This window comes from Hylobates moloch, unplaced genomic scaffold (genome assembly GCF_009828535.3).
Source record: "Hylobates moloch isolate HMO894 unplaced genomic scaffold, HMol_V3 SCAFFOLD_9, whole genome shotgun sequence".
Taxonomy (NCBI): domain Eukaryota; kingdom Metazoa; phylum Chordata; class Mammalia; order Primates; family Hylobatidae; genus Hylobates; species Hylobates moloch.
The window spans coordinates 18,549,222-18,573,555 of NW_026652284.1; the positions used below are offsets into that span (position 1 = coordinate 18,549,222).

General features: G+C 41.8%; 1 protein-coding gene across 1 annotated transcript in view; it reads right to left on the bottom strand.

The window, feature by feature from the left end:
- The window catches only part of PLA2G2A (phospholipase A2 group IIA), a 42,439-nt gene extending 18,560 nt beyond the window's left edge, over positions 1–23,879 (bottom strand). The window contains exon 1 of the mRNA XM_058443670.1: positions 23,779–23,879. Coding sequence (XP_058299653.1) covers positions 23,779–23,879 — 101 coding nt within the window. The remainder of the gene's footprint in view (positions 1–23,778) is intronic.
- Positions 23,880–24,334: the final 455 nt, after the last annotated feature.

Sequence of the window (24,334 nt, forward strand, 5' to 3'; positions counted from 1 at the left end):
TATCCTGAAGTGTGTTTTCTAGCTTGGTTTTATTCTCCCTGTCACTTTCAGGAACCCCAATCAATCATAGGTTTGGTCTTTTCACATAGTCCCATATTTCTTGGAGGCTTTTTTCATTCTTTTTTCCCTAATCTTGTCTTCACATCTTATTTTAGTAAGTTGATCTTCAATCTCTGATATCCTTTCTTCTGCTTGATCGATTCAGCTATTGATACTTGTGTATGCTTCACGAAGTTCTTGTGCTGTGTTTTTCAGTTCCATCAGGCTATTTATCTTCTTCTCTAAACTGGTTATTCTAGTTAGCAGTTTGTATAACATTCCATCAAGGTTTTTAGCTTCCCTGCATTGGGTTAGAACATGCTCCTTTAGCTCAGAAGAGTTTGTTATTACCCACCTTCTGAAGCCGACTTGTGTCAATTCATCAAACTCATTCTCTGTCCAGTTGTGTGCCTTAGCTGGAAAGGAGTTGCAGTCATTTGAAGGAGAAGAGGCATTCTGGTTTCTGGAATTTTCAGCATTTTTTATGCTGGTTTTTCCTCATCTTTGTGGATTTATCTACCTTTGATCTTTGAGGCTGATGAATTTTGGATGGGGTTTCTGTGTGGGAGTCCTTTTTGTTGATGTTGATGTTATTGCTTTCTGTTTGTTAGTTTTATTTCTAACAGTCAGACCCCTCTTCTGCAGGTCTGCTGCAGTTTGCTGGAGGTCCACTCTAGACCCTGTTTCCCTGGGTATCACCAGCGGAGGCTGCAGAAGAGCAAAGATTGCTGCGTGCTCCTTCCTCTGGAAGTTTTGTCCCAGAGGGATACTGGCCTGATGCCAGGCAGAGCTCTAGTGTATGAAGAGTCTTTCAACCCCTGTAGGGAGGTTTCTCCTAGTCAGGAGGCAGGAGGGTCAGGGACCCACTTGAGAAGGTAGTCTGTCCCCTAGCAGAACTTGAGTGCTGTGCTTGGAGAACCCTCCTTGTAAGGGTCCACTGCTCTCTTCAGAGCTGGCAAGCAGGAATGTTTAAGTCCACTGAAGCTGTGCCCACAGGTGCCCCTTCCCCTAGGTGCTCTGTTCCAGGGAGATGGGAGTTTTATCCATAAGCCCTTGACTGGGGTTGTTGCCTTTCTTTCAGAGATGCCCTGCCCAGTGAAGAGGAATCTAGAGAGGCAGTCTGGCCACAGCCACTTTGCTGTGCTGTGTTGAGTTCTGCCCAGTCTGAACTTCCAGGCCTCCTTAACACTGTCTGCGGAAAACTGCCTACTCAAGCCTCAATAATGGTGGATGCCTCTCCCTGCACCAAGCTGGATCATTCCAGGTTGACTTCAAACAGCTGTGCTGGCAGCAAGAATTTCAAGCTAGTGGCTCTTAGCTTGCTGTGCTCTGTAGGAGTGGGACCCACTCAGTGAGATCACTTGGCTCCCTGGTTTCAGATCCCTTTCCAGGGCAGTGAATGGTTCTCTCTCACTGGGGTTCCAGGCGCCACTGGGGTACCAAAAAAACAAACAAAAAAACTCCTACAGCTAGCTCGGTGTCTGCCTGAACAGCTGCCCAGTTTTGTGCTTGAAACCCAGGGCCCTGGTAGTATATGCACACGAGGGAATCTCCTGGTCTGTGGATTGCAAAAACCATGGGAAAAGCATAGTATCTGGGCCAGGTAGCACAATTCCTCACAGCTTCCCTTGGCTGGGAAAAGGAGGCCCCTGGCTCCTTGCACTTCCTGGGTGAGGCAACTCCCCACCCTGCTTTTGCTCACCCTCTGTGGGCTGGACCCAATGAGATGAACAAGGTATCCCAGTTGGAAATGCAGAAATAAGTCCATTCCAAGATGGCCAAATAGGAATAGCTCTGGTCTGCAGCTCCCAGCATGATCAATGCAGAAGATGGTGATTTCTGCATTTCCAACTGAGGTACAAGGTTCATCTCTTTGGGACTGGTTGGACAGTGGGTGCAGCCCACGGAGGGTGAGCTGAAGCAGGGTGGGGCATCACCTCACCCAGGAAGCACAAGGGGTCAGGAGATTTCCCTTTCCTAGCCAAGGGAAGCCATGACAGACTGTACCTGGAAAATTGGGACACTCCTGCCCTAATACTGCGATTTTCCAATGATCTTAGCAAATAGCACACCAGGAGATTATATCCCGTGTCTGGATCGGTGGGTCCCATGCTCATGGAGCCTTGCTGACTGCTAGCACAGCAGTCTGAGATTGACCTGCAAGGCAGCAGCCTGGCAGGGCAAGAGGTGTCCACCATTGCTGAGGCTTGAGTAGGTAAACAAAGTGGCTGGGGAAGCTCAAACTGGGCACAGCTCACTGCAGCTCTGCAAGGCCTGCTGCCTCTGTAGACCCCACCTCTGGGGGCAGGGCATAGCGGAAAAAAGGCAGCAGAAACTTCTGCAGACTTAAACATCCCTGTCTGACAGCTCTGAAGAGAGCAGTGGTTCTCCCAGCACGGTGTTTGAGCTCTGAGAACAGACAGACTGCCTCCTCAAGTGGGTCCCTGACCCCTGTGTAGCCTAACTGGGAGACACCTCCCAGTAGGGGCTGAATGACACCTCATACAGGCAGGTGCCCCTCTGGGACGAAGCTTCTAGAGGAAGGATCAGGCAGCAATATTTGCTGTTCTGCAGCCTCTGCTGGTGATACCCAGGCAAACAGGGTCTGGAGTGGACCTCTAGCAAACTCCAATAGACCTACAGCTGAGAGAGCTGTCTCTAAGAAGGAAAACTAACAAACAGAAAGGAATAGCATCAACATCAACAAAAAGGACATCTACACCAAAACCCCATCGGTAGGTCACTGGCATCAAAGACCAAAAGTAGATAAAACCACAAAGATGGGGAGAAACCAGAGTAGACAAGCTGAAAATTCTAAAAGCCAGAGTGCCTCTTCTCCTCCAAAGGAGCGCAGCTCCTTGCCAGGAATGGAACAAAGCTGGATGGAGTATGACTTTGACAAGCTGACAGAAGTAGGCTTCAGAAGGTCTGTAATAACAAACTTCTCCGAGTTAAAGGAGGATGTTCAAACCCATTGCAAGGAAGCTAAAAACCTTGAAAAAAGATCAGACAAATGGCTAACTAGAATAAACAGTGTAGAGAAGACCTTAAATGATGTGATGGAGCTGAAAACCATGGCATGAGAACTTCGTGACACATGCACAAGCTTCAATAGATGATTTGATCAAGTGGAAGAAAGGGTATCAGTGATTGAAGATCAAATTAATGAAATAAAGTGAGAGGAGAAATTTAGAGAAAAAAGAGTAAGAAGAAATGAACAAAGCCTCTAAGAAATATGGGACTATGTGTTGGGAACAAGCCCCCCAAAATCTGGCCATATACTGGCCCCAAAACTGGCCATAAACAAAATCTCTGTAGCACTGTGCCATGTTCATGATGGCCATAATGCCCACACTGGAAAGTTGTGGGTTTACTGGAATGAGGGCAAAGAATACCTGGCCCACCCAGGGCGGAAAACCACTTAAAGGCATTCTTAAGCCACAAACAATAGCATGAGTGATCTGTGCCTTAAGGACATGCTCCTGCTGCAGTTAACTAGCCCAACCTATTCCTTTAATTTGGCCCATCCCTTCATTTCCCATAAGGGATACTTTCAGTTAATTTAATATCTATAGAAAAAATGCTAATGACTGGCTTGCTGTTAATAAATATGTGGGTAAATCTCTGTTCAAGGCTCTCAGCTCTGAAGGCTGTGAGGCCCCTGATTTCCCACTTCACACCTCTATATTTCTATGTGTGTGTCTTTAATTCCTCTAGTGCCGCTGGGTTAGGGTCTCCCCAACTGAGCTGGTCTTGGCAAGTGGCGTCCATCATGGGGGCTCAAATCCAGGTTGAAGGGTTGCCAGAGCAATGGTTGGAGAATGTGGAACTAGCTGGAGGACACCCAAGTCCTCTTAAAGCAATCCCCATGGTGAGTAAGAAGGGGAGCTCAGAAGCATCAGGGTAACAATGGGACAAGTGTGGGCTGTGGTTCATTCTACCTTGGAACTTTTTCACACTGATGATGAGGAGGAAGGAGAGTATAATGAAGTAACAGAAGAGGTTACAGACCAGGTTTATTTGCCAGCTAAAGCTAAAGAGGCAAAGGAGGGAGAGGTTCATCCCTACCCTTGTGCACTCCCTCATTATTTCGAAGAAAATGACCTTCCAGATCTTTCTTTTCCAGAGAACACTGGGCGAAAAGTAGTTGCCCCAGTGACTGCTCAAGCAGCGCCTCGCGCGATCACTCTTAGTTCTATTCAGGCAGGAATTCAGCAAGCTAGATGAGAGGGTGATTTAGAGGCTTGGCAGTTCCTTGTTAGAATACGCCCACCCAGATCAACGGAAATATTATAGCTGCATTTGAGCCTTTTCCTTTTAAATTACTCAAAGAATTTAAACAAGCTATTCATACTAAAAAAGAATGTAGAAATAATCAGCAAGTCAGGCTGCCAGATAGGGGAAAAAAGAAAACTGCTGAGTCTGAAATATGTCCAAAATGTAAAAAAGGAAAACATTGGGCTAATCAGTGTCACTCTAAGTTTGATAAAGAAGGGAACCTGATTTCAGAAAAAACCATGAGGGGCCCGTCCTGGGCCCCATTCTAAACTGGGGCATTTTCAGCTCAGGCCATTCTCTCACCCCCATACAATGTCTGTCCCCTGCCACAGCCAGTAGTGCCACAGTAGATTTATGCTGCACAAAATCTGTGAGCCTTCTGCCTGGGGAACCCCTATAAAAGGTCCCAACAGGAGTCTGTGGACCCTTGCCAGAGGGTACGATATGATTACTTCTAGGAAGGTCTAGTTTAAATTTAAGAGGGGTACAAATACATACAGGAGTCATTGATTCAGATTACAATGGGGAAATTCAAATTGTTATATCTACTTCTGTTCCCTGGAAAGCTGAGCCAGGATAGTGCATAGCACAGCTCCTGATTGTGCCTTATGTGGAAATGGGGAAAAGTGAAATTAAATGAACAGGAGAATTTGGAAGCACAAATAAACAAGGCAAAGCAGCTTACTGGGTGAATCAAATTACTGATAAATGTCCTACCTGTGAAATAACTATTCAGGAAAAGAAATTTAAAGGTTTGGTAGATACAGGAGCGGACATTTCAATCATTTCTCTACAGCACTGGCCATCTGCATGGCCGATTCAACCCACTCAATTTAACATAGTTGGAGTTGGCAAAGCCCCTGAAGTATATCAAAGTAGTTATATTTTGCATTGTGAAGGGCCTGATGGACAACATGGGACTATTCAACCAATTATAACTTCTGTACCTATAAATTTATGGGGAAGAGATTTATTACAGTGATGGGGAGCACAAATTCTAATTCCAGAACAATTATATAGCCCTCAAAGTCAACATATAATGCATGAAATGTGGTATGTCCGTGGTATGGGACTAGAAAAAAATTTGCAAGATTTGAAAGAACCACTTCAAACAGAAAGACAAAGTTCCTGCCAAAGATTAGGAGATCATTTTTAATGGAGCCCATTGTTAAGCCTTCAGAACCTATACCTTTAAAATGGTTAACAGATAAGCCAATTTGGATAGAACAATGGCCGCTAAGTAAAGAGAAACTGGAGGCTTTAGAGAAATTAGTTACTAAACAATTAGAAAACGGGCACATAGCTCCAACATTTTCGCCTTGGAATTCTCCAGTTTTCCTAATTAAGAAAAAATCAGGTAAATGGAGAATGTTAACTGACTTAAGAGCCATCAACTCAGTTATACAACCTATGGGAGCATTACAGCCAGGATTGCCTTCTCCTGCTATAATTCCAAGAAATTGGCCTTTAATAGTCATAGATTTAAAAGACTGTTTCTTTACTATCCCTTTAGCTGAGCAAGATTATGAACGGTTTGCATTTACAATTCCTGCAGTAAACAACCTGCAGCCTGCATTACCATTGGAACGTGTTGCCACAGAGCATGTTAAACAGTCCAACTATTTGCCAGACATATGTAGGGCAAGCCATTGAACCTACTTGTAAAAAATTTTCACAGTGTTACATTATTCATTATATGGATGATATACTTTGTGCTGCCCCCACTCGAGAAATATTACTCCAGTGTTATGATCACTTGCGAAATTCAATTTCTTGTGCTGGCTTAATTATGTCTCCTGACAAAATTCATACTACTCCTCCTTACTCCTACTTGGGGACCTTAGTAAATGACACTACCATTTTGCCACAGAAAGTAACCATACATAGAGATCAATTAAAAACATTAAATGACTTTTCAAAAATTACTAGGGGACATAAATTGGATATGACCTGTTCTAGGCATTCCTACCTATGCCCTGAGTAATCTGTTTTCTATTCTTAGAGGAAATCCCAGTCTTACTAGCCCTTGGCAATTAACAAAGGAGGCTGAGGCAGAGTTACAACTAATTGAGAAGCAAGTCCATAAAGCTCAAATAAATAGAATAGATCCAGAGAAGACTCTAGATTTGCTAATTTTTTCAACACAGCATTCACCTACTGGTGTTATTGTACAAGAACAGGACTTGGTATACTGAGTGGCTTTTTCTTCCACATGCTAATTCACGGACTCTAACTCCTTATTTAGATCAAATCACTAATATGATAGGGATTGGGAGAACTCAGATTGCTAAATTACATGGATATGATCCTGGAAAAATTATTGTCCCTCTCACAAAGGCACAAATACAGCAAGCTTTTATAAATAGTCTTACTTGGCAAACCCATTTAGCTGATTATTCTTGATAATCATTTTCCTAAAACAAAACTGTTTCAGTTTTTGAAATTAACTAATTGGATTCTCCCTAAAATAACTAAATTTAAACCAATTGAAGGTGCCAAGAATATTTTTACAGATGGGTCTAGTAATGGTAAAGCTTCTTATTCTGGCTCAAAAAGCAAAGTTTTCCAGACACCCTATACTTCAGCTCAAAAAGCAGAGCTTGTAGCTGTAATTGAAGTATTGACTTCTTCTGATATGCTTATTAATGTGATTTCTGATTCTTCATATGTGGTTCATTCCACACAGTTAATTGAAAATGCTCAGTTACAATTCATACAGATGAACAACTGATGACTTTTTTTACCCAATTGCAAACAGCAGTTAGAAGTAGAATGCATCCTTTTACATCACTCACATTAGGGCTCATACACCTCTTCCAGGACCTTTGACTGAAGGAAGTCAAATGGCTGATTGCCTAGTTGCTAATGCAATATCTAATGCTAGACACTTTCACAATTTAACCCATGTTAATGCCTCTGGTCTCAAACGCAGATACAGCATTACCTGGAAAGAAGCTAAAGCTATTATCCAGCAATGCCCAACTTGCCAAATGGTACATTCCTGATTTTTTACAGGAAGAGTTAATCCTTGAGGATTGGAACCTAACTCCCTTTGGCAAGTGGATGTCACACATATTCCCTCATTCGGGAGACTAGCTTATGTACATGTATGTGTGGACACCTTTTCTCATTTTGTCTGGGCTGCATGCCAATCAGGAGAGTCTTCTGCCTGTGTTAAATGTCACCTTTTGCAGTGTTTTGCAGTGATGGGCATTCTAGACTATTAAAACAGATAATGCCCCAGGCTATACTAGCCAAGCTCTAGCTACATTTTTATCTATGTGGAATATTAAACACATTACTACTATCCCATGCAATTCTCAAGGACAAGCCATAGTGGAAAGAATGAATCTCCCTAAAACAGCAGTTGCAAAAGCAGAAAGGGGGAAACAGAACATGGAACCGCACAGATGCAACTGAATCTAACATTATTAACTTTAAATTTTTTCAGCCTGCCCAAAGGCCAGATGTTATCAGCAGCTGAACAGCATCTACAGAAACCAGCTGCAAAGACGGAAGCAGAACAACTGATTTGGTGGAGAGATCCAATAACAAAAAGTTGGGAAATAGGTAAAATAATAACTTGGGGTAGAGGTTATGCTTGTGTTTTTCCAGGCCAAAATCAACAGCCAATTTGGATACCATCAAGATACCTGGAATCTTATCATGAGCCAGATTCCAGGAGGATCCTGAGGACCCTCTGGTTGCAGCCATGTCAAGACCGATGCTGAGGAGGACACCAAATGTCATGAGCAACACCTGTTGAACACAGCCGCTCACCTGGGGACAGATCAAGGAGCTGTCACAGATGGCAGAAGAAAACCTGAGGAAAGCAGGACAACCAGTCACAACGAGTAATTTAATGGTAGCTATGATAGCAGTTATCACCACTGCCATGAGTATTCCTTCAACAAGGGCTGACACAGAGAACTATTATACTTATTGGGCATATTTATCAGTCCTGGCTGGTAATAATGCCTGGATATAATCACTCTATGACACATTTACACATGCTTTCTGGTCTCAGTATTTAACATAATAAATCTGCTCCTATAATTGAGGCATACCACCCTCAAGAACCTATTTGTAAGCAAAATTGAACCTGGCCAGAAATATTGAAGGTACTTGTTTAGCAATATTGCATTGCAGAACAGGCAGAGGTGCTGCGCAAAGATTCCTATGGAATCATTATTAATTGGTCCCCTAAGGGGATGTTTAGCTTGAATTGCACCTCTAAGTCTGCATGCCATGGCCACACTATGTTCAGCTGATCTGAACAAAATGGTCAGATGGTAGAAATGATAAGAAGTATGGCAAGAGTTCCTATTATCTGGAACCATGGTGGTATAGTGGCACCTCAACCACAAATGATATGGCCCGCTGTAGGAGCTAAACACAAGGATTTGTGGAAACTATTAATAGTTCTTAATAAGATCAAAATTTGGGAAAGAGTAAAAAAGCATATAGAAAGACACTCTACACAGTTGTCTTTGGATACTGCAAAATTAAAAGAACAAATATTTAAAGCATCCCAGCAACACCTGACCTTAATGCCAGGAACTGGAGTGCCTAAAGGAGCTGCAGACAAATTGGCAGCTAGTAACCCATTAAAATGGATAAAAACACTTGGAAGCTCTGTAATTTCAATGATGATTTTGCTTTTGTATAGTCTGCAGATGTGGATCCTGACTCCTGTGAGAAGTAGCTTACAGTGACAAAGCTGCCTTTGCTTTTATTGATTTGCAAATCAAAGAAGGGGGACATGTTGGGAACAAGCCCCCCAAAATCTGGCCATATACTGGCCCCAAAACTGACCATAAACAAAATCTCTGCAGCACTGTGACATGTTCATGATGGCCATAATGCCCACACTGGAAGTTGTGGGTTTACCGGAATGAGGGCAAGGAACACCTGGCCTGCCCAGGGTGGAAAGCCACTTAAAGGCATTCTTAATCCACAAACAATAGCATGAGTGATCTGTGCCTTAAGGATATACTCCTGCTGCCATTAACTAGCCCAAACTATTTCTTTAATTTGGCCCGTCCCTTCGTTTCCCATAAGGGATACTTTTAGTTAATTTAATATCTATAGAAACAATGCTAATGACTGGCTTGCTGTTAATAAATACGTGGGTAAATCTCTGTTCAAGGCTCTCAGCTCTGAAGGCGGTGAGACCTGATTTCCCACTTCACATCTCTATATTTCTATGTGTGTGTCTTTAATTCCTCTAGTGCTGCTGGGTTAGGGTCTTCCTGACTGAGCTGGTCTCGGCACTATGTGAAAAGACCAACTCTAAGTTTGATTGGTGTACCTGAAAGTGACGGGGAGAATGGAACCAAGTTGGAAAACACTCTTCAGGATATTATCCAGGAGAACTTCTCCAACCTAGCAAGGCAGGCCAACATTCAAATTCAGGAAATACAGAGAACATCACTAAGATACTGCTCGAGAAGAGCAACCCCAAGACACATAATTGTCAATTCACCAAGGTTGAAATGAAGGAAAAATTGTTAAGGGTAGCCAGAGAGAAAGGTCAGGTTACCCACAAAGAGAAGCCCATCAGACTAATAGTGGATCTCTTGGCAGAAACTCTACAAGCCAGGAGAGAGTGGGGGCTAATATTCAACATTCTTAAAGAAAAGAATTTTCAACCCAGATTTGATATCCAGCCAAACTAAGTTTCATAAGTGAAGGAGAAATAAAATCCTTTACAGACAAGCAAATGCTGAGGGATTTTGTCACCACCAGGCCTGCCTTACAAGAGCTCCTGAAGGAAGCACTAAACATGGAAAGGAACAACTGGTACCAGCCACTGCAAAAACATGCCAAATTGTAAGGACCATCAATGCTAGGAAGAAACTGCATCAACTAATGGGCAAAATGACCAGCTAACATCATGATGACAGGATCAAATTCACACATAACGATATTAACCTTAAATGTAAATGGGCTAAATGCCCCAATTAAAAGACACAGACTGGCAAATTGGATAAACAGTGAAGACCCATCAGTGTGCTGTATTCAGGAGACCCAACTCACGTGCAGAGACACATGTAGGCTCAAAATAAAGGGAAGGAGGAAGATCTACCAAGCAAATGGAAAGCAAAAAAAGCAGGGATTGCAATCCTAGTCCCTGATAAAACAGACTTTAAGCCAACAAAAATCAAAAGAGACAAAGAAGGCCATTACATAATGGTCAATGGATCAATTCAACAAGAAGAGCCAACTATCCTAAATATATATGCACCCAATACAGGAGCACCCAGATTCATAGAGCAAGTTCTTAGAGACCTACAAAGAGACTTAGACTCCTACACAATAATAATGGGAGACTTTAACACCCTACAGTCAATATAAGATAGATCAATGAGACAGAAGGTTAACAAGAATATCCAGGACTTGAACTCAGCTCTGCACCAAGCAGACCTAATAGACAGCTACAGAACTCTCCATCCCAAATCAACAGAATATACATTCTTCTCAGCATCACATCGCACTTATCCCAAAATTGACCACATAGTTGGAAGTAAAGCACTCCTTAGCAAATGTAAAAGAACAGAAATAACAACCGTCTCTCAGACCACAGTGCAATCAAATTAGAACTCAGGATTAAGAAATTCACTAAAAACTGCACAACTACATGGAAACTGAACAACCTGCTCCTAATGACTACTGGGTAAATAATGAAATGAAGGCAGAAATAAAGATGTTCTTTGAAAGCAATGAAAGCAAAGACACAATGTACCAGAATCTCTGTGACACATTTAAAGCAGTGTGTAGAGGGAAATTTAAGCACTAAATGCCCACAAAAGAAAGCAGGAAAGATCTAAAATTGACACCCTAACATCACAATTAAAAGAACTACAGAAGCAATAGCAAACAAATTCAAAAGCTAGCAAGCAAAAGGCAAGAAATAACTAAGATCAGAGCAGAACTGAAGGAGATAGAGACACAAAATCCCTTTAAAAAACCAAGGATTCCAGGAGCTGGTTTTTTGAAAAGATCAACAAAATTGATAGCCCACTAGCAAGAATAATAAAGAAGAAAAGAGAGAAGAATCAAATAGATGCAATAAAAAATGAAAAAGGGATATCACCACCAATCCCACAGAAATACAAACTAGCATCAGAAAATACTATAAGCACCTCTATGCAAATAAACTAGAAAATCTAGAAGAAATGGATAAATTCTTGGACACATACACCCTCCCAAGACTAAACCAGGAGGAAGTTGAATCTCTGAATAGACCAATAACAGGCTCTGAAATTGGGGCAGTAGTGAATAGCCTACCAACCAAAAAAAGTCCAGGGCCAGACGGATTCACAGCCAAATTCTACCAGAGGTACAAAGAGGAGCTGGTACCATTCCTTCTGAAGCAATTCCAATCAATAGAAAAAGAGGCAATCCTCCCTAACGCATTTTATGAAGCCAGCATCATCCTGATACCAAAGCCTGGCAGAGACACAACAAAAAAAGAGAATTTTAGACCAATATCCCTGATGAACATTGATGCAAAAATCCTCAATAAAATACTGGCAAACAAATCCAGCAGCACATCTAAAAGCTTATCCACCATAATCAAGTTGGCTTCATGCCTGGGATGCAAGGCTGGTTCAACATACACAAATCAATAAACGTAATCCGTCACATAAACAGAACCAACGACAGAAACCACATGATTATATCAATAGGTGCAGAAAAGGCCTTTGACAAAATTTAACAGCCCTTCATGCTAAAAGCTCTCAATAAACTAGGTATTGATGGCATGTATCTCAAAATAATAAGAGCTATTTATGACAAACTCACACCCAGTATCATACTGAATGGGCAAAAACTGGAAGCATTCCCTTTGAAAACTGGCATGAGTTAGGGATGTCCTCTCTCACCACTCCTATTCAACATAGTGTTGGACGTTCTGGCCAGGGCAATCAGGCAAGAGAAAGAAATAAAGGGTATTCAATTAGGAAAATAGGAAGTCAAATTGTCCCTGTTTGCAGATGACATTACTGTATATTTAGAAAACAGCATCATCTCAGCCCCAAATCTCCTTAAGCTGATAAACAACTTCAGCAAAGTCTCAGGATACAAAATCAATGTGCAAAAATGACAAGCATTCCTATACACAAATAATAGACAAATAGCCAAATCGTGAGTGAACGCCTATTCACAACTGCTACAAGGAGAATAAAATACCTAGGAATCCAACTTACAAGGGATGCGAAGGACCTCTTCAAGGAGAACTACAAACCACTGCTCAACAAAATAAAAGAGGACACAAATAAATGGAAGAACATTCCGTGCTCATGGCTAGGAATAATCAATATCATGAAAATGGCCATAATGCCCAAGGTAATTTATAGATTCAATGCCATCCCCATCAAGCTAACAATGACTTTCTTCACAGAATTGGAAAAAAATACTTTAAAGTTCATATGGAATCAAAAAAGAGCCTGCATTGCCAAGACAATCCTAAGCAAAAAGAACAAAGCTGGAGGCATCAGGCTACCTGACTTCAAACTATACTACAGGCTACAGTAACCAAAACAGCATGGTACTGGTACAAAAACAGAGAGATAGACCAATGGAACAGAACAGAGGCCTCAGAAATAACACCACACATCTCAAAAACAAAAAAAAAGTTAGGAAACAACAGATGCTGGAGAGGATGTGGAGAAATAGGAATGTTTTACACTGTTGGTGGCAGTGTAAACTAGTTAAACCATTGTGGAAGACAGTGTGGTGATTCCTGAAGGATTTAGAACTAGAAATACCATTTGACCCAGCAATCCTATTACTAGGTATATACCCAAAGGATTATAAATCATGCTATTATAAAGACACATGCACACGTATGTTTATTGCAGCACTATTCACAATAGCAAAAACTTGAAACCAACCCAAATGTCCATCAGTGATAGACTGGATTGAGAAAATGTGGCACATATACACCATGGAATACTATGAAGCCATAAAAAAGGATGAGTTCATGTCCTTTGCAGGGACATGAATGAAGCTGGAAACCATCATTCTGAGCAAACTATCACAAGGACAGAAAAACAAACACCGCATGTTCTCACTCATAGGTGGGAATTGAACAATGAGAACACTTGGACACAGGGTGGGGAACATCACACATGGGGGCCTGTCATGGGTTGGGGGGCAGGGGGAGGGATAGCATTAGGAGAAATACCTAATGTAATTGATGAGTTAATGGGTGCAGCAAACCAACATGGCACATGTATACTTATGTAACAAACCTGCAGGATGGGCACATGTACCCTAGAACTTAAAGTATAACTAAAAAAAAAAAAAAAGGAAATGCAGAAATCACCCATCTTCTGTGTTGGTCTCACTGGGAGCTGAAGAGCAGAGCTATTCCTATTCGGCCATCTTGCCAGATCTCCTGTTCTTTTTTTCATTATTGAATTTTAAGAATTCTTTGTATATTTTGGAGAATAGTTCTTTATCATATATGTCTTTTACAACAAGTAGCTTCTTCCCTCATCTCTTTACTCTTTTCCACATAATCTTATTTATTTCCTTCTTGGCAGTTATCTCAATCTTGAGTACCTATTTATTTAGGTGTTTTATTTTTTTTGGTTAACTAAAAGAAGGATGAGAAGTGGAGATCTGTAGGCTTCTTAGGTAGGGAAGATTTAAGACTTTCCTTGTTTTCTCCACTCCTCTACTTGTTTTCCCCCTGAGAGATGATGTATGAGTTCTGATCCTCTGGAGGCAGATGCCAAGATGTAGTTGGAAATGTGAGACATGCATAGGGCAAAACAGCCATGAAAGCTAATGGAGGCAATTGAGAAAGGAGTAGGGAGAGAGTCAGGTGATGCAGGGCAGGTGAACCCCAAAATTGGGGCTTAGCCTGGGAGGGTTCTTAGCTTCACCCAGGAAAGAATTCAAGGCTGAGTTGGTGGTGTTAGCAACTTTTATTCAAGCAACAGTATGCAGCAGCAGCAGCAGAGGTACTGCTTCTTGAAGATCAGGGCTACTCCATAGGCAGTGTGCCCAGAGTAGCAGCTCAGAGGTAGTTCTGTAGTCATAGTTACACCCATTTTTAACCACATGTAAATTAAGGGATGGATTATGCAGCAATATCTGGGAAAATGTTGATAACTTCTGGGTCATCAGGTTGCCATGGAAAGGAGCGATAACTTCCAGGTATTGCCGTGGCAATGGTAAACTGACACAGCACACTGGTGGATGTGTCGTATGGGAAGCTGTTTCTCATACAGAATGGCTGGGCTCCCAGCTAAACCCCACCCTCAAACTTGGAACCTTGGCCCTAAGTGAAAACAGTGGACACTTAGCCCAACCCTGAAGGGTCAGCTGTTTTCACTTAGGGCCAAGGTTCCAAGCTTGAGGGCAGGGTTTAGCTGGGAGCTCAGCAGTTCTGTATCACTTCTACCCTTAGTTCTCAGTTTGGTCTGGTGTCCAAGCCCCATCTCTGGAGTCAAGTCCCACCTCCTACCTCAAAAGAAGAGAGAAAAGGAAGGAACACTGGCTAGGAAGAAGCTCAAACTGTGGCACAGCTCTGAGAATGTCTCAGCAATCTGATGAGGAGTTCTCAGGTGAACTATGCCATTAGAGGAGTCCTGCACTGGGAAACAATTGCCTGGCTCTAGTCCCCTGTCATCACCATCATGGGAACAGCACTGGAGAACATGGCTTTGTCATGAATACTGTGGCAGATCCCAAAGGAACATGGGCTTGGGGCTGTCCACTAAGCACACTCCTTGAACAGGTTCTAATTTGAGGGGAGAGCTGATTGGTGCTGTCCAAGATTGTCACAGGAAGGGTTACTCTGGATTGGTTGGACTTGAGGACACTGAGACTTTTTTTTTTTTTTCTGTTGGATGGGTCGTTGAGCATTAAAAGGTTAAGCATAGAAGGTAGAGCAACCAGAACTCTCACACCTTGCTGGTGGGAATGTAAAATGGGACAAGCACTTTGGAAAGAAATTTGACCTGCTTTGTAACATTAAACATAACCTTATCTGTTGAGCAAACATTTCCAGTCCTAGGTATTTATTTAAGAGAAATGAAAACTTAATTTTCACACAGATACTTATAAAAGAATGCTCATCACAATTTTATTCAAAGTATCCCAGTACTGGAAATAGCAAAAATGTCCATTATCAGGAGAATGCATAAACAAATTGTGGCATGTGCATGCTATAGAAACCTACTCAGCAATAAAGAAGAACAAATTACTGATATATAGCAAGTTTGCCAAAGGGATACACCCAGGTAATCCTCATGTGATCACGATGTAGAACATTAGACAGAAAGTTTCTTTGTGTCCCTTCCCAGTCAATTCCTTTCTCTGGATATATTAGCTTGCTTGGGGTGTGTTTTGTAAATACCAATTCTTCATAATTTGGTCTTGAGGTCCTCATCTCTTAATACCTTTGCATTGGGGATTAAGTTTCAACATGAATTTTCAAGGAGACACAAATATTCAAACTATAGCACTCTGCCTCTGCTTGCCAACAGTTTATATCTTTCTCATATACAAAATACATTTATTCCACCCTAGTAATCCCAAAAGTCTTAACTCATTCCAGCATCAACTTTAGAGTCTAAGTTGAAATCTCATCTAACTATCATCTAAACCAGGGAGGATAATTGCAAATTCTCTTCCTTGATTTTGATGACATTTAGATGATGATATTTAGATGTGAACCTGTTGAGCCACCTCTCTTGTTGGTGGCTATAAATATAGCCTGACCAGGAAAGCAGTTAGGTTCAGGTGTGTCGGTCAGGTGAGACACAAAGGAGGCAGCACAACAAAGCACATGGAATAGGCCAAGTTCCATGGGGTCATGCTGTGGCTGAGAGGTGGTCCCTGTGGCATATCTGAGCAGTTCTTGAAGGATGTAGGGAACAAGAGGAGTGAGCCAAGTATGTTGTACCTAGCTGTCCCATAGGGATGTTGGGGAGGTGGTGACCAGAGGCAGAAGTTTAAGGCAGATATCTGGACTGACCATGGAGGAACTGGGATGAAGTATAGAACCAGAAACTGTCAACGGTGACTGCACCCTGCTACTGGTATGAGAAAGTTCAGCTTATATTAAAATGGATGCCAAGGAAACATAAAATTATGAGAATTTACTACAGGCTGCCATAGACAAGTACCACAAAGGCTGGGTGTGGTTGCTCATGCATGTAATCCCAGAACTTTGGGAGGCCAAGGCAGGTGGATCACGAGGTTAGGGGTTCGAGACCAGCCTGACCAACATGGTCTACTAAAAATACAAAAATTAGACAGGCATGGTGGTACTCAGGAGGCTGAGGCAGGAGAATCGCTTGAACCCAGGAGGCAGAGGTTGCAGTGAGCCGAGATCGAGCCACTGTACTCCAGCCTGGGTGACAGAGTGAGACTCCATCTCAAAAAGAAAACAAAACAAAACAAAACCAAAAACAACAACAAAAGAAACAAAACAAAAAAATACCACAGACTGGGGGTCGTAACAGAAATTTTTTCACTGTGGGCCAGGCACGATGGCTCGTGCCTGTAATCCTAGGACTTTGGGAGGCTGACGTGGGGGGATCACGAGGTCAAGAGATTGAGACCATCCTGGCCAACATGGTGAAACCCTGTCTCTATTAAAATCACAAAAATTAGCTGGGCGTGGTGGTGCATGCCTGCAGTCCCAGCTGCCCGGGAGGCTGAAGCAGGAGAATTGCTTGAACCCAGGAGGCAGAGGTTGTAGTGAGCCGAGATCACGCCACAGAACTCCAGCCTGGCAACAGAGGGAGACTCCGTCTCAAAAGAATAAAAATAAAAAAATAAAAAGGAAGAAAGAAATTTATTCACTGTGGAAAATAGAAAGAGCCTAGATGTCCGGTCTGAGATCAAGACATTGGTAGGATATTTCTTCTGAGGCCTCTCTCTCGGCCTGCATATGTCTGTCTTTGCCCTCTGTCCTCACATGGTCATCCCTCTGTATATGTCTGTGTCCTAATCTCCTCTTCCTATGAAAACACCAGTCATATTGGATTAGGGCCCACCCTCATGACCTTATTTTAACTTAATGGCCCCTTTAAAAGCACTATTTCTAAACACAGTCACATTCTGAGGTACTGGGGTTAGGACATCAACATAGGAATTTTGGAGGGACACAGTTATACATTGGGAAAAGCACTGATCTAATCATTTTCACCTTAGCCTACTTTAGAACTTCCCATAAATGGAATCATGTATTGTGTATACTCTTTTATGTTTGGCTTCTTCCGTTCAATATAATAATGATGAAGCTCATTCATGTCGTTTCCTTGGCTGTGCAGAAGCTTCTTTCTTTGATGGAATCCTATTTGTCTACTACTTTTGGTTTTGTTGTCTGTGCTTTTGGGTTCATATCTAAAAAATTGTTGGCCACTAGTGTCATGGAGCTTTCCCACTATGTTTTCTTCTAGTAGTTTTAAATTTTTCAGGTCTTACATTTAAGACTTCAATCCATTTTGAGTTGATTTTTGTATATTGTGTGAGATAAGGGTCTAATTTGATTTTTCTGCATGTGGATATCTAGTCCCAACATCATTTATGAAGACATTGTTTTCTCCCCATTGTGCATTTGTCTTAGTCCATTTGTGCTGCTACAATAAAATACCAGCAACCAGGTAATTTATAAACAACAGAAATTTATTTCTCACTTACGAATGCTAAGTTCAAGATCAAGGTGCCTACAGGTTCAGTGTCTGCTGACAGCCTGGTCTCTGCTACCAAGATGGTGCCTCACTGCTCTGTCCTCCGGGGGGTGGTGGGGAATGGGTGCTGTGTCTTCACATGGTGAGGGTCAGAAGGGCAAAAAAAGCCAAATGCTATATGAAGTCTCTTTTATAAGGGCTTTAATCCCATTCATGAAGGAGGAGCCCTCATGACCTAATCACTGCCTAAAGTCCCCACCTCTTAATAGTTTTGCATTGGGGATTACATTTCAACATGAATTTTCAAGAGGACACAAACACTCAAACTAGATTGCTCTGCCTCTGCCTGCCAACAGTTCATAGCTTTCTTATATACAAAATACATTTATTCCACCCTAGTAAACCAAAAAATCCTAACTCATTCTGGCATCAACTTTAGAGACTAGTCAGAAATCTCATCTAAATATCATCTAAACCAAGGAGGATAATTGCAAATTCTCCTCCTTGATTTAGATAATATCTAGATGTGAGCCTCTTTAGATGTGAAATCAAACAAGTTATGTGCTTCCAAAATACAGTGGTGGGACAGGAATTCTCATTTCGAAAAGAAGAAATAGGAAAGATGAAAAAGGTAACTGATCCCAAGTCAGTCCCAAACCCAACAAGACAAAAAAATTAAATCTTGAGGCTTGAGAATAATCTTTGACACCATGTCCTGCCTTCCAGACACACTGGGGCAGGGGTTGTGTTCCCAAGGCTCTGGGGGACTCAGCCCCGTGACTTTGCCTGGTATTACAGCTTTCATGGGTTGGAGTCTAGTGCCTGAGACTCTCCTTGACTGCAGTTGCACGTTGGTGGCTCTACAGTTTTGGGGTCTTCGGGGTGACCCCACTGTCATGGTTCCACCAGACATCCTTGTGGAGTCCCTCTGTGGTGGTCTTGACCCTATGGCCCCACTGGGCATTGCCTTAGTGGAGGCTGTCTGCAGTGGCCCCACCCCTGTGGCAGTTCTCTTCCTGGGCCCTAAGGCTGTCTGGGACATCCTTTGAATTCTAGATAGAGTATCCTTCCATGCTTCTACACCTCTTGCACTGTGCACACTGTCAGAATTAGCACCATATGCAGGCTGCCAAGGGTTACCCCCCTGGCATCCAGAGGGGTGGCCTGAGCCACAGTTTGGCCCATTTGAGCCAAAGGTGGGGTGGCTGAGAAATCTAAGCCAATCTGCAGGGAGCAGAGACATGAGGTGCCACAGGGAAGTGAGCTCCATGGTCCTATGGGCACCCTGGGCCCCTCCCTTGAAACCATTCTGCCTCCAAAGCCGTGGCACTCAGGCCTTGAGTGGCAGCCCTGAAGATCTGCAAAATGTCTTCAGGGTCATTTTTTCATTGTCTTGATAAATAGCATCTAACTTTCTTCTATCCATACTAATCTCTTTCAAATGTTCACTTGGCCACACTTTCAATATTTTCTCCCAAACACGACTTTTTATTCTTTACAGGAAGGCTGAGAATTTTCCAAATCTTTAAGTTATGCTTCCCTTTTGATTATAAATTCTGTCTTTAATTTGTTTCTCTCTTCTCACATTTTGCTATCAACAATCAAAAGAAGTCAAGCTGCTCCTTCAATACTTCATGTAGATATTTCTTCCACAAAAATCCTCCTTCATTGCTTGCAAATTCTGCTCTTACAAGGATGGTTTTTCTTCCAGTTTCCAATAAGACATTCCTCATTTTCATCTAAGACTTTATCAGAATGTTCTTTACTATTCATATTTCTACCAGCATTTTGATTATGACCATCTAATCTCTAAGAAGACTGAGGCTGTCTCTATAGCTCTCTTCTTTGGAGCCTTCAGCAAAATTGTTATTAACATTCTCTTTAAAGCAATTCAGGCTTTTTGTAGCATACACTTAAAAACTATCCCAGCCTCTACCCAGTACCTCATTTCAAAGCCACCTCTACATTTTTAGGTATTTGTTAGAGCAACATGTCACTTCTCGGTTCTAATTTCTGTCTTAGTCCGTTTGTGTTGCTATAACAAAATGCCACAAACTGGGTAACTTATAAACAACAAAAATTTATTTTTCAGAGTTCCAGAGGCTGAGAAGTTCAAGATTAAGTCTCTGGCAGGTTCAGTGTTTGGTGAAAGCCTGGTCTTTGCTTCTAAGATGGCACCTTTTTGATGTGTCCTTGAGGGGAAAGATGCTGTGTCCTCATGTGGCAGAAGGGACAGAAAGGCAAAAAGGGCTGAATGCTGAAACCTCTTATATAAGGATCTTAATCCCATTCATGAGGGAGAAACACTCATGACCTAATCAACCCCTAAAGGCCCCACCTCTTAATACTATTGCATTGGGGATTAAGTTGCAACTTGAATGTTGAAGAGGACACAAATATTCAAACCACAGCAGTGTTCTTGGCACTTTTGTCACAAATCAATTGATCATAAATGCATGGACTTATTTCTGGGCTCTCTTTTCTGTTCCGTTGATGTGTCTGTTTTTTATGCCAATGCCATGCTGTTTCGATTACTATAGCTTTGTAGTATATTTTAAAGTCTGGTGGTATGATGACTCCAGTTTTGTTCTTTTTGCCCAAGAGTACTTGGGTATTTGGGGTCTCTTGTGGTTCCATAGGAATTTTAGGGTCTCTTTTGTTTTATTTCTGTGAAAAATGCCACTGGAGTTTTCATAGGGATTGCATTGAATCTGTAGATCACTTTGGGTAGTATGAACATTTTAACAATATTAATTCTTTCAATCCTTGAACATAGGATATTTTTTCATTTACTTGTGTCCTCTTCAATTTCTTTCATCAACGTTTTATAGTTTTTAGTGCACTGGACTTTCAGTTCCTTGGTTAAATTTATTCCCAAGTATTTTATTTTGCAATAGCTATTTGAAAAGGAGATTATTTTCTGGATTTTCATATTTAGGGTACTTTATTATTAATGTATGGGAATGGTACTTTCTGTATGTTGAATTTATTTATTTATTCGTCAACCTCTGGAAGCACAGAACATTTATGTTGATTTTACATCCTGCAATTTTACTGAATTCCTTTATTAGCTATAACAGGTTTTTTTTAGTGGAGTCTAAATTTAGAGTGTTTTATATATAAGATTATGTTATCTACAAACAGAGACAATTTAACTTCTTTTCCAATTTGGTCACCATTTATTTTCTTCTCTTGCCTAATTGTTCTGGCTAGAACTTCCAGAGGCAAGAGTGAGCACCTTGTCTTGTTCCTGATCTTAGGGGGAAAGTTTGCAACTTTTCACTGTTGAGTATGATGCTAGCTGTGGGTTTGTCACATATGACCTTTTTTGTGCTGAATTACATTCCCTCTATAGCGAATTTGTGGAGAGTATTTTCATGAAAGGGTGTTAAATTTTGTCAAATGCTCTTTCTATATTTCTTGTGATGATCATATGGGTTTTCTCCTTCATTTTGTTTATGTGGTGTATCAAATTTATAGATTTGTGTATGTTAAAGTATCATTGTATCCCTGATGTAAATCCCACTTGATCATGGTAAACAATCTCTTCAGTGTGCTACTGAATTTGGTTTAGTAGTATTTTTTGAGGATTTTTGCTTCTATGCTCATCAGGGATATTTGTATATAATTTCCTTTGCTTGTAGTGCCTTTGTCTGGCTTTGCCACTATGGTAATGATGGCCTCATAAAATGAATTTGGAAGTGTTCCCTCTGAAATGTGGGTGAATAATCAGGCAGGCATCTCTACAGTGATTAAACACCAAGGGAAGACTGTCTTCCCAAGTCCATGACTGGCACTGGAGTTTTGGGTTCATGGATAAAACATGTCTCCTCTGTCTCTACCAGGAAAGGAAAGGAACTGAAATTGAGAAAAGGGAGAGATTGAAGGGTGGCACCAAAATTGAAAGGAGAAAGAGGTTGAGGGATAGTGAGAGAGGTTGGAGAAGAGAGTAAAAAGAGGCTGCTTACCCGATTTAAAATTGGTAAGATGTTCCTTGGGCTGGTTGGTCTGAGGACCCGAGGTCATAGGTGGATCTTTCTCATGGAGCAAACAGCAGGAGGACAGGGGATTGATCTCCCAATGGAGGCTCCCCTATCCAAATCTCAGCACCAAATGTCATGCGTGTCCATGTGCAGGCTGCACCCAGGTGAAATAAACAGCTTTATTGCTCACACAAAGCCTGCCTGATGGTCTCTTCACACAGATGCGTGTGACACAGAGAATCTCTGACCTCCCAAAATTTGCTCAAGATCTAAAGTTTATTTTATGTACAACTCCACCCACCCCATCTCCTTTTTTTGAGTTTTACTTGCTTCCAACAAGGAAAGCAAGATTTCCTGTTTCCATGATGTTGGAAGACAGGTAACTCCTTTATGGAATTTGAGCTCACTCCCAGCAGGGAGGATGAGTTTGAGTTTCTTCCTGCTTCTAGAATGGTAGAGGACAGTCTTCAGCCTGAGACCCATCCCTAGGTAAGTAGCTGAATTTGGGTTTTGTCTTGTCTAAAGTCTAACAACCAGCTTGTCTTAATTTCTTTTTACCATTAGAGTGCTCAGCGATCATATTGTTAGTTTTTTGTTGTTGTTGTTTCTTCCGGTCTTTTGCCAATCAGATTTGACCAACTCTACCTGACTTGGTTAAATCCAAGTGAGAATTAAATCCAAGTGAGAATTCCAAATTATGGGTAACAAAGCCTCTCTAATTTGGTTAAAATTCCTTGCAACTGCAAAAGAGGAAAAAACAAACAAACAAGAAAACCCAAAACCATGTGCTTGGTTTCTGTGTTTACTTCCTGTGTTAAAAAATGTTCTTTTACTTTTTTTTCCACCCTATATCTCCTTCCCTCTCTTGCCATCTGCAGCACCAAAAATCTAGAAAAGGCTTTTAATGACTTGAACCCCTTTAAATAATTCAGAACAAAGGCACCAATCACCTCTTTTGGGATGTTCTTCTTTCTTTGTGGAATTTTGATAGTCATGGGCAGATTCTTCTTAGGTATAAAGCTCTGTTTTCCTGTATTGAATGACCTGACCTGTTTGACTTTGGGGGTACCAGAGATTACCTTGTACTGTGAGAGGATTTGACCTTGGCATGTGTTATGGCAAACGGGAGCTACAAAGTAGGGGTGGCTGAGTACAGTTTACAGAAAGTGGTCTTGGCTGTTGTTTCTTATTTTCTCCTAGGAAGTTGTTGTTTAAGGATCCTAATTCTAGTTTGGATATGCATTCTAAAGGGTCTTCTCTATTTACTTTTTCTCTCAAAATTAATCTTGATTGAGCTTGTCTGTGTGCATTTGTGTGAGGAACTGTTGTTTTCATAGGTAAATGAGAGACTGAGTTTTCTCAGCTCTGAAGAGAAAGGTCATTTTGCTCCTCCCGGCCAAAAGGTGCCCCTGAGTGACCAGGGGCCATGTGGGAGTGTCTGGGGGTTTAACCCCCTGTGATTTGCAGCAGCCCTGCAGGGAAATCCTCAACAACAATTAATTTGAAAGAATAAGGCTCATCCAGGAAACTCATATAAGGGCTGATTGCCCACCGTTTTGAGCCCTCTCTGAGGTCCTAGACCTCTGGAGAGAGAAACTGAGACATGTAAGAGGGTGGAAATGACTCAGTGGTGACACACTGTGGAGTCCTGCCCACAAGCAAGCACACATTGATCCACCACACAAAAACGCTAGGCCACAGCTCAGTTCCTCCTTTTAGGAAAAAAAAATGTGGGAAACAAATGATGTAAGAATGAGGAGAAAACAAAGAGAATGACTCCTCTGTGAGCACTCTGTAGGTTTTATGGCATCTCTACTTGCCAAAGGATGTCCCAGACAGCCTTAGGGCCCAGGAAGAGAACTGCCACAGGGGTGGGGCCACTGCAGACAGCCTCCACTAAGGCAATGCCCAGTGGGGCCATGGGGTCAAGACCACCACAGAGGTCTCCTTTAGAGAGGCTAATCTGAAACTCAAAAGAATGCAGCCATCTGTCTCTTATCTACCTATGACCTGGAAGCCCCCTCCCCACTTCAAATAGTCCTGCCTTTTCTTTGAGTTGTCCCACCCTTCTGGACCAAACCAGTGTTCATCTTACCTATGTTGATTGATGTCTTATGTCTCCCTAAAACGTATAAAACCAAACTGTGCTCTGACTACCTTGGCCTGATGTCATCAGGGCCTCCTGAGGTTGTGTCGTAGGTGTGTGTCATCAATCTTGGCAAAATAAACTTTCTAAATTAACTGAGACCTGTCTCAGATATTCAGGGTTCACAATTCCAAACCTTCTCTTTTTCAATTTATAACTCTTTTATCTGACAGGAATTTTTAAATTTATAATATTTTTACTTATTTTTTCAATTGTAGTACAAATAAAGA